This window comes from Manihot esculenta, chromosome 12, assembly GCF_001659605.2.
Source record: "Manihot esculenta cultivar AM560-2 chromosome 12, M.esculenta_v8, whole genome shotgun sequence".
In the NCBI taxonomy this organism is placed as follows: Eukaryota; Viridiplantae; Streptophyta; class Magnoliopsida; order Malpighiales; family Euphorbiaceae; genus Manihot; species Manihot esculenta.
Genome location: NC_035172.2, coordinates 9895601 through 9907493, shown reverse-complemented (window position 1 = coordinate 9907493; position 11893 = coordinate 9895601). Strand labels below are relative to the sequence as shown.

Sequence of the window (11893 nt, the reverse complement as noted above, 5' to 3'; positions counted from 1 at the left end):
CGTCAGGATGGCTACCGTAAGCGTCAACCACCTCATATTCTCTTTCTTGTACGATTAACCAATCACAGTACAACTCTATTTCGGCCACATCATTTGGTTCTGTTGCCGGAAAGTCTATTGAAGTCCCTCTGATTTTTATTTAGATTAAAACCGGTCTCTTATCCCCTTTCTCTTAAAAGAAATCTCTCTTTTCTCTTTTTCGAAATGGCTGGCAATTCACGAGCTGTTGCTAAGGTTGCTACCAATGAGGGTGTTATTATTTCTTCCATTCCTAGTAGTGGACAAAACACACCCTCTATGGTCAATGAAACAGATCTCAACAATCTGAACAATGAGCAAATGACTAATACATCAAAAGGTTGCAGCTACTCTCGAGCAATACAAAGCCCGAGGGGAGACGTCATTCATGGCTCCCAAAGGAAGGAAGAAAACTTCCATTGATACCCCAAGGGCTCAGACATAAGCGATTCAAATGCGATCCAAAGGAAAGGTCGAGTTTGAGGAAGAAGAGTCGTCAGACGATGCTCTAAAGGATATTGACTGGAAGCTGTACGGGCTATTCAAAGGTACCAGAAGGAGCAGAAAGAGAACTATGGCGTGGATGATGCCTCGCCTCTTACAGAAGAGATCTTAGCAGAGACTTTCTCTGCTAAGTTCAAACTCTCAAGTTTGAAAAAATATGATGGGACAGCAGATCCCAGAAGTCGCCTAGCGATCTTTAGGATGACCATGCAGCTTCAAGATGCTAACGAATTCGTATTGTGTCAAGTGTTCTCATCAACACTCATAGGTTTGGCTCAGAAATGATTCCCCAAGGAGAGAACAAGTTTTTAAGGAGTTTTATCTCACGATTTAATGCAGAAGTAATACAAGTGGAGGAATTAAATCATGAGATAGCATGTAAAGCCTTGAAGAAAGTGACACACAACGTCAAGTTCATGGATTCCCTAATCAAGGACCTAGCTGCTATGTACCAACAACTAATGGAAAAGGCCAAAAAGTACATCAGGACGATGAAGTCCAAGCATTAAGAAAGAACAAAATGACGAGTCAAAAGCAAAACCAAAAACCAAAGAGGCGAGGACATGAAAGAGACCATAGAATTTATCTAGTCTCCCGAAAGAGGGATGATCAAAGTAAGTATAAGAATTATACTCCATTGAATGACTCACATGCACACATTCTAATATGGATCAGGAAGAACAACAAGAAAGTCAAATGGCATCCCAAGCTCAATCCAAAGAGAGCTAAAAGGCTAGACCGAACCAAGTACTGTCGTTTTCATAAAGACCACAGACATACAATGGAGGAACGACACACTTCAGAAGTTTTCCAAAAAGAATAGAGAAGAGAGGAGGCCCAAACCTGAGTTAATAACTCCTGAAACTCCTATGGACAGTGAACCTGTAGGGGTTATACATGTAATTACAGGAGGACCCAACAATGGCAAGGAAAAAAACAAGCGCACCACCAAAGACGTTCTATCGGTCGAGCAGGAACCATGGGCCAAACAGGAGTTAAGGTTCGAACCTGCAGACAAAGCAATAGGATTCTTTCAAAATGATTCGTTGGTTGTCAATATCCGTCTAAACAGGTATGAGGTGAGGTGAGTTTTTGTGGATACAGGTAGTTCCATTAATCTTCTCACCTTAAAGTTTTTTAATAAGTTGGGCTTAAATAAAAATAATCTTGTTAAATTCTTCTATTCGTTAGTAGGATTAGGAGATAAAACAGTGATAGTACTAGGCACCATCAACCTCCACTTTGTGTTGGGTGATGAGAAGTATAAGCGGAAGTTGTATACGGAGTTTGTGGTGGTAGATATCTCGCTTGCATATAATGTGATACTCGATGGCCTGATTTTAAATTGTCATAGTATAATTATTAATATGGGTGCTATGTGTCTTAAGCTACCAACTCCAAGGGGATTAGCTATAGTCCAAGTTAATTAGAAGTTAACCTAAGAATGTTACAAACACTCTATAAAAAGTCTCGGGAAAGCGATGATGCCCATTGAATTACTAGAGAAGCCTAAATCCCAATAGAACCAGAGTCAACAGACCTAGTAGAAGAGGTCCAGTTAGGTAAGATCAAAAGAATATATGACAGGAGTGAATCTGATTCTTATCGCCCATAAGCTGTCTATCGATAAAATAATAAAATTGGTACAATAAAAATAAAAAAAAAATTGCTCCGAAGAGATAACAATTGATCAAGGAGGAGGTTAATAAGTTGTTAAGTGCAGGATTAATAAAGGGGGTCAAATATCCTACATGGCTGGCCAATTTAGTATTGGTAAAGAAGACTAACAGGAAATGAAGGATGTGCGTGGATTTTACCGACTTAAACAAAGCATGTCTAAACGATCATTATCCACTCCCATCTATCAACAGGTTAGCGGACTCGACCCTAGGTCACGCAGTGGTTTCTTTTCTTGATGCCATTTTAGGTTACCACCAGATCATGATGGATATCGAAGATGCAGAAACAACTGCATTCATCACTGAGTAGGAGTATTTTGCTACAAAATGATGATGTTCAGACTAAAGAATGCAGAGGTGACTTACCAAAGGCTAGTCTCAGGAATCTCCAAAGACTTGGTAGGGTCAATAGTATTAGTGTATTTGCCCTAGTCTCTTATCTTGAACCTTTTTGTATGTCATTTTGATTATTAATAAAAGAAGTTTTATTATCATTATTATTTGTTTGCATATTACATAATAATGATTAACATCTCTGGTTACTTATTATTATGATAATAATAATAAAATATGACTAGTATGATTATTGATTGATAATCATGAGATGATTATGTATATGTTGATATAATTCAATAATCATAGATACTTATTAGAGAACAAAGTATTGGATGGATCCACATTAAAATCACTACATGGGTTATTGTCATAACTGAATCTCAAGATAGTTATGTTTTAATCCTTTGACTTGAGATTATCATAGTTTCTAACATAAAGATTGTTATATTTTGATATAACCAAATATTATCTTTAATCGGATAATCATAATAGTTATGTTTTAATCCTTTGACTTGAGATTATCATAGTTTCTAACATAAGGATTGTTATATTTTGATATAACCAAACATTATCTTTAATCGAATAATCATAAAGGTTATGATTGAGTATAATAGAAATTATGTAGAGAATATTGAACAATCAAGATATAATTTATACCTCTATTTGAGAGAGATTCTCTACATGTTGTGTCTTGCATCTCACTTCATTTTTTGCAGTTACAGTTAATGGAATTTTTTGTTGCTCTTTCTTTGCACCCTTCTAGTCTGTATATCCCTGGTATGGGTGCAAATTCTCATTCTTTGGAATCTACACATTGCATTATGATGTTTCATTGAAGAACCAATTCTCTCCGGCAATTGTTAATGTCATTATTACTAATAGTGCAGGACATGTAGTCCACAGTATTACTAAATACATTTGGTATTTGTCTATTCTAGTAGGCGAAGCATGAGCTCTATTGAATGTATTAGATGGTTGTGACTTTTGGGCTATCATCTCTTCTGTATGAAACAGATTTTCATATTGTAGTCTCTACCCTTTAGAATTCTCCTAAGACGGTAGTTTAGAAAATTCGAGCATTAATAATCTTGATCTTACATGTTTTTTTTAGATTACAACAGGTCTCTCTTCAACATGTTCCACGACCATTTGAATAGGTTGATATTATAGCTAAATTTTATCGTAGAAATTTGCTATTTCAAAATTGAGTATCGTAGGACTTTTATGATTTATAATCTCTCTATAATTTTGCTACTTTATTAGCATTGCAATGCAATTTTATTTGTAGGTAAAAAATAATTAAATGGTAAATTTTTATTTAACTAAGCCAAAAACATTTATTTAAATTTATTTTGTAATCTTTGATAATTTGAGGAAGAATATAAGCATTGTTCCGTGAAATGCTTTAAGAAATGGACCTTGGTATTGTTAGTGTTATTTAAGCTGACATTGCTGAAGTTTTTGGTTGTATTTGGCACGTGAGGTTCAGGAAATAATAGTATTTCATATGTGAACATCCACGTCGGTCGATTACCAATGGTTTAAAACAGCGACTTCTAGAATACCTGTCCGTAACGGTTAGTCAATGTTGTGGAGCTTGGGTTAAAATCGAGGATTTATTATATAAATAATATAAACTAAAAACTAATAGTGATATTATATTTTAATTTTTAAATTTTAATATAATTAATGAATTAATTTTTATATTTTTAAAATTAAATATTTAAATTTATTTATAATATGTATATTAAAATTTCAATTTTTTAATATATTTTTATCATTAAAAATATAAAAATATTTTTATTATTTTTTTAAACTAAAAATATTAAAAAAGAGCTACACTTCCATTCATTCTTTTTATCTATTAAAATTTGAATATAAATCCAACTAATCCCTTATATTTTTATTCAAAAGTCAAAATCAATTCAAAATTTTAAACCAATTAAATTTTGCCTGTATTGTTATTCAAAAATCAAATAAACACTCATTTAATATAATATTATATTTTTAATAATATAATATTTTTTAATAAAAAATATTTTAATATGATAAAACTTAATTTTATAATTTTAAAAATTATTTATTATATCTATTTATTTTTTAAAATTTTTATGATAATTAAAATACTAAATTTTTTATATTTTAAATTATAAAAAATAATATTTTATTATTAAAAATAATATTATATTAAGTTAAGATCTATTTAGCTCTTAATAAAAATATAAGGATTTAATTGATCTAAAATTTTAAATTACACTTACTTAATCTTTTAATAAAAGTATTAAAATTTAATTAGATTTATTTCCATTAAAATTTAAACATTTGATCATTCATTTTTATTTTAAAAATTACTTAAGTTTCTAGTACCTTCAGTCTAAATTATATCATTCAACTATTTTTTAATATTTTTATTTTTTAATTTTTACTCATTAAATACTTTAGTACCTAATAACTTCAAAATTTTTAAAAAATAGTTTCTTTTATTCACTTTCTAAAAAAGCTTACAACTTCAATAATTTTTTATGGGATCAAATATATTTAAATAGATTATAAACTTTACAAAAAAATAATTTAAAAAAATTATATTTTTAAAAATTTGATTATCAAATAATTTTAAACTAACGGTTATGACAAATAAAAGTATCATAAATTTTTACGGATTAAATATAAAGAAATTTAAAGGTTTAATTTTAAAATTATAAAAAATAATTTATTAATTATATTAAAATTTAAAAATTAAGTATAATTTATTCAAAATAAAAAGTTTCATGTACGTTGATAAAAGTTTAAATGTTTATAAAATATTTTAAATATTTTAATTAATTATAAAAAGATTTAAATATTTTTTTAAAAAATAAAAAAATTAATTCATTAATTATACCTTGAAATCAAGGATCAAGTATAATTTATTAAAATTTAAAGCAATTTTAAAGTTACTTATAAAATTCATGTTTGCTTTAGAAAATAACAGTACATAAATTTTTTTTTTTTCATTTGCATTAGTTCAAAAAAAAATTAATTGAATAAGTGTTTTTAAGTTTGAAATGATAGTGAGAGTAACCATTGCTTTGGAAAATAATAGTCAAAGTCTAAAAAATAAAATGATTTTGAAAGCGACACTTTAATTAATATTTTCTGAAATTTAATCTAAAAAACACCAATTGAGTAAGCACTAACTTAAAAGAAAAAGTATTTATTCAAATGACATTTTCTTAAATCAATAATATTTGTAAATTATTTCAAAACATTTGTAATTTATTTCAAAACCATGTTAAATTAGTAAATAGTTTATTTTTAATATTATTTTAATAATAAACCAGAAAATCTATCTTCTAGATAACACTTATCTAAATTATATGCATCCATTAGTCAATTTTGTAGAGGCAGGAAGTCATCTATAATGAAAGACCTAGACATTTCCATTTACTAATATCATACTTTTCTTTTCTCAGAGATGGAGAGGCTGACTCAACTTAAATTAAGTCTCGTCTGAATTTACATGATGCATATTTACTTGGACAAAGGTAGGAATTAAATAATTTAATTTCTAAAATCTAAGAATGCAAGTTTTCTCAATGGCAAGACATGGTAATTTAATGCTAAATATATTTTAATCTCACTTATTTTTCACTTAAATGTCTTTATTATTATAAAATATATATTAAATTCATGTAAATACGGTAAAAAAACTATTTAGATTCCTTCAAGAAAAGTCGAAATAATAGAAAAAATAGATTAAAAAATTAAAAATCTTATTAAAATTTTAAAAAATTAAAGAAAGTGAGTTAAATGGAAACTATTTATAATAAAAATAAAATTCAAATAAGCAAAATTATGTAAATATTCAAAATATTCAAAAAAATAATTAAAATATAAAATTAACTCTCTAAACGATGGAATTTTCATATTGAATTTTGTTACTAGACTTACGATCTTTGTCACATTTTTGAAAGTCATACGTCTCGAAATTTTCTTTTCAAAAAACTATCGTAAGTCTCTATCAGACATGGCCAGTAAAAATTAAATCCGATTTAAATCTGTCGTAAAGTTTAAGACTAATTACTTTATGTCAAAATTCATTTAAATGAGTATTTTTTTTAAAATAATTATATTCATATAAACTTAAAAACTAATTGTTAAAGCTATATTGTATCCGCTTAAAAAAATATATGTGAAATAATTCACACTTTTTATATTTTAAATATTTCATACATTGAGTTTGAATAAAAATTATTTATTAATTAATTAGCATTAGAGTTTTGTCTATTTGGATAGATGGAGTAAAAAGAAGGAAAACGAACTTGAGAGTCAAAAATCAAATATTGAACGCCATCACATGATCACATTTTGTCCAAATTAGAGGCAGGGTCATGTTAATGACGACAAAAAGGAAACTGAGTCAAGTTTCTGACGTTTGATGATGTGCGTCTCCCTCTATATATAATGTAGAATAAACATACTCCTCAACCACAGCAAAAGCCAAGAAAGAAACACATTATCTTGAGCAACGATGGCTGGAGAACAAAGAGTTGTAATTCCAAGGATGAAACTAGGTTGCCAAGGATTAGAGGTAATAAAAACCTTCACTCATCTCTCTCTCTCTCTCTCTTTTTTTTTTTTTATTTAGTTTTTGATACCCTATTTATTTCTGCTAAAATTTTAACAAGTGGGCAAGAAAATATTTCTGAGTTTTCCTTTAATTTGATAATTTTCACTCTCAGGTCTCCAAACTAGGCTTTGGGTGTATGGGACTGAGTGGTGGGTACAGCGCCCCTGTCTCCGATGAGGTTGGAATTTCAATCATTAAGGAAGCATTCGATTCAGGAATTACATTTTTTGACACGGCCGATGTATATGGATTTCGCACTAATGAAATCCTGGTTGGTAAGGTATTGTTCAATTTAATTTTTTCAGTGTTTATATTTGATTATCTTGAACATAATTGAAATCCGAATTTGCCTTAAACCATGAATAAAATCTCATAGTTATCTCAAATTTGTATCTTCAGGCATTGAAGCAATTGCCCAGAGAAAAGATTCAGTTGGCTACAAAATTTGGCATAGTTTTAAAGGGTTCTGATTATACAAGCAGCGGAATCAATGGCAAACCTGAATATGTTCGTGCATGCTGTGAGGCTAGTCTAAACCGTCTTGGCTTGGATTATATTGATCTCTACTATCAACATCGAGTGGACACTTCAGTACCAATAGAAGAAACGGTATGTCGTTTTTTTCCTTGTGATTTACAAACTCTCCAAATTCAGGGTTTGGAGCTTTGATTATGATGCAATTAATATTGGGTTTTACAGATGGAAGAGCTCGTAAAGTTAGTAGAAGAAGGGAAAATTAAGTACATTGGACTATCTGAGGCAAGCCCTGACACTATAATGAGGGCACATGCAGTTCATCCGATTACTGCTGTGCAGATGGAATGGTCCCTCTGGTCCCGTGACATTGAGGAAGAAATAATTCCACTCTGCAGGTTCTTTTTCTTATCATTTTGTACATTTAACATTATTATTAATTAATTGTTATTATTATTACTAAGGTTAAAATATGAATTCAAATAATATTAATAATATTTAGACTTACCGCCGGACTACGGCGGTAATATATCCGAACGGATATAAATTTAAGAGATTTTAGATCTTACTCTCTCAATTCTCAATTAAAAAAAAATGTTAATATCATTTAAATTTAAATAGTATCAATTTCACATATTCTATTCGTTATATTCCTATATGTGACAATCACTGCCTATGAAAAATGAGTAGGAAACTTGGAATTGGAATAGTTACATACAGTCCTCTTGGTCAAGGGTTTTTTGGAGGCAAAGCAGTTGTGGAAAGTTTGCCTTCAGAGACACTTCTGGTAATATTTTTCTTGTCTCTCATTTGACTCAACAAATACCTGATAATGATATTATAAATGACCTAGTTTCCTTATTCAGAAATTTCAACCAAGGTTCATAGGAGAAAATCTGGAAAAGAATAAGTTAATATATGCTCGACTAGAAAATTTGGCAAGAAAATATGGATGTACTACTGCTCAGCTTGCTCTTGCATGGGTTCTTAATCAAGGGGACGATGTCGTTCCAATCCCTGGTGAGAAAACTTCTCCTTCTTCAATTACTGAGGTTTTCAATTTTCTTTTTCTTTTTTTAGTCTAAACCATGTAATATTACCAAATTTTAAAATTATTTTATACGTTCGAATTCGAGATTACCGATTAAGAAAATAGAGATTTATGTAATTTTATCCTACCTTTTAGTATTTTTTTTTTTATATATTAATTAGTAGATTGTTAATTTTCTGAAGTTGAAATTATTTAATTAGGGACTACAAAGATTAAAAATCTGAAGGACAATATTGGAGCTTTGAGAGTAAAACTCACAAAAGAAGAGTTGAAGGAGATTAGTGATGCAGTTCCTCCAAATGAAGTTGCTGGAGTTAGAACACCATACACCCAATATACATGGAAGTTTGCTGATACTCCACCAAGAGATAGCCATTTCTCAGCCTGAATTTCTCTATACAATCAAAGTGGGAAAGTGCTTTAATTCCCACTTGAACTATGTTTCTGTGTATGACGCTAAACGGTGGATTATTGCCTTTTAATAATCTTGTTTCTAATAATATGTCAAAATGTTGGAACTTGGTAATATATATTACTAGATAATAATCTGCGTGATGCAGTTGAATTTTTTTTTATCATTTAAGACTTCACTTGTTGTTTGGAAAATATGTTTGAGGACAACATTTTTCACATTTTCTGATATTTAGAGTATTTAAAAAAATTATTTTAATAAAAAATATTTTTTAATTAAAAAAATAAATTATTTTAAATAATTTTATCCTTTTAAAAGAGAAATTTATTTTTTACCGTTTGACCTTATTAGAATATCTATATTTCTATATATATATTTGTTACTATATTTTATTTTTTAAAATTAAAATGAAACAATGAAAAATAAATTATTTTATTAAAAAAAATTTCTGTTTTCATAGAAAATTTTTCTATGAAAACATTTTTCGTAAAAAATATTTTTCATGAATATAAGTTATATATTTTTCACAAACAAACAGAATTTTAAATAAATAAATTTTAAAATCTTTTAGCTCTTCTTTAGTATACAATTTTTTTAAGAAAAGAATTAAATTTTATTAATAAAATTCAATTTATTTTTATTCATGAAAGAATATTTGTTGGGAAGCAATTTAAATATAATAGAATTCAATAGAAATTTTTTATATTAGACAAATTAATAATAAAATTCAAATTAATTTAATTTATTCATCATTCTTTTTATTTTTAAACTAAACATAAATATTTATTCTTATAGATAATTATCATTTTTATCACATTCATTGAAAAAATATTATTAATATTTTTATAAAATTTAAAATCTAAATTTTACATAATTTTTTACCATTAAAAATATAATTTTTTTAAATTAACAAAACAATATAACAAATTTTTAATAATAATTATAAATGTATAAATATTAATAGTCACTATTAAATTAAAATAATTTTTGTAAAAAGAAATTATTAATTAAAAATAAGAAATAAATTTAAAATTAAAATAAAAAATAAAGGATAAAAGAAAAAAAATTCAAGGACTAATTAAGTAATTTTGATATAAATAACTTTAAGTGAAATTATTTGTTACAAAATTCTAACAATTTTTATAAGATTTACTTTTTAATTCAAAATCACTTATCACAAAAATTTAAGAGAATTAAATTTTTATATTGATTTTTCTGAACACAAAAATTTGAGAAAAACAATTCATTTCTTTTGAATTTCGTCAAAATTTGGCATTTCAAACAAAGGTTCAGTGAAAATGCTAGTGTTTTATTACTTTTAAGATATTAAATTCATATGACTTTTCTTTCTTTACTTAGATAATTCAAAATGATACAATGGAAGCAAATGTTGAATATGTAATATGCTTTTTATTTTTAGGTTATGCTCCATAATTAGAAAAATAAAAACTTTTGTTTGAAATGTTGTCCATAATTATAAAAAGATGGAGTTAGTTATCGCATTTCCTGAAAATCTGATTGGTACCGGCCAATGGATAGAAGATCTCTTGATTATAAGTGTAATAGGAATCTATTATATTGTATCTGCTAACGGTAATTTTATGTGAAGACTCGATCTATTTAAGAGAGAAAATATTGGCGTTCTAAACACCGAGTGTTATGATGTCCTAACCTTCTTTTTTATGGGTGAGACTTCTGCAACCGCATGCCATAGCTTACTAGAGTCTTGCCGTGTGGCTCTATCATGTGGTGATAACCATGACACCCTTTGGGTAAATATTGTGTCATATTAGAAGTTCCTCCATCGGTCTTTGATCCTTCAGATTTGAAGTTTACAACTGTTTTCTACAGTTTTGGGACTAACACCACCCGAAAACTCACCTAGCGGTTACCCACCTTGTGGTGCTTTTTTGGCAAAAATTTATCTTTGTCTTTTGGGACTAATATCTAAAGACCCGCCTGGCAATTACACACCTTGTGGCGCTTTCTAGCAAAAACTTACCTTTGTCTTTTAGGACTAACACCCGAAGACTCGTCAGGCGGTTACCCGCCTTGAGGCACTTTTTAGTAGAAACTTGCCTTTGTCTTTTGAGACTAATACCTGAAAACTCGCTTGACGGTTACCCTCCTTGAGGCGCTTTTTAGCAGAAACTTGTCTTTGTCTTTTGAGACTAACACTCGAAGGCTCACCTGGCAGTTATCTGCCTTGAGGCACTTTTTGGCAAAAACTTGCTTTTATCTTTTGGGACTAACACCCTAAGACTTGCTTGGTGGTTACCTGCCTTGTGGCCTGGGCATAAATTGCCTTAGAAACTTTTTGTGAAACAGGACTAACAACCAGTTGTGTAGCCTAGTAGATACCCACCTTATGGCTTGGGTATAAAATGCCTTAGAAACTTTTTGTAAAATGGGAATAACACTCGGTTGCATGGCCTGGCGGATACTCGTCTTATGGCCTAGGCATAAAATGCCTTAAAATTTTTTTGTGAAATGGGACTAACACCTGGTTACGTGGCCTGGTGGATACTTAGCTTAAGGCTTGGGTATAAAATTCCTTAGAAACTTTTTATGAAATAGGACTAACATTGTAATACCCGGCTAGACTCCGGTATCGGAATTCCTAACGTCCAGTGGAATCTCAGATGTCGGAAACCTCTAGAAGGGTAAAATCATGTTTTAATAAAATGTTTTCATGTATTATATGGTTTTAAGTAAGAAGGAAATTGAGTTTTAAATGAAAAAGACCATGGAGACATTTTCAGGTTCGGCCGCCGAACATGGGATAGTTTAGGGGGCAAGTTAGGCTTCCG

At 29.2% G+C, this 11893-nt stretch overlaps 1 protein-coding gene across 1 annotated transcript; it reads left to right on the top strand.

The window, feature by feature from the left end:
- Positions 1 to 6966: 6966 nt before the first annotated feature.
- LOC110627994 (perakine reductase) lies at positions 6967 to 9249 on the top strand. The gene is made up of 7 exons (XM_021774422.2): positions 6967 to 7107; positions 7259 to 7426; positions 7546 to 7755; positions 7846 to 8018; positions 8311 to 8407; positions 8487 to 8640; positions 8872 to 9249. Exons 1-7 carry the CDS (start codon positions 7048 to 7050, stop codon positions 9057 to 9059), a joined length of 1050 nt encoding a protein of 349 aa, XP_021630114.1. The 5' UTR covers positions 6967 to 7047; the 3' UTR covers positions 9060 to 9249.
- The last annotated feature ends 2644 nt before the right edge of the window (positions 9250 to 11893 follow it).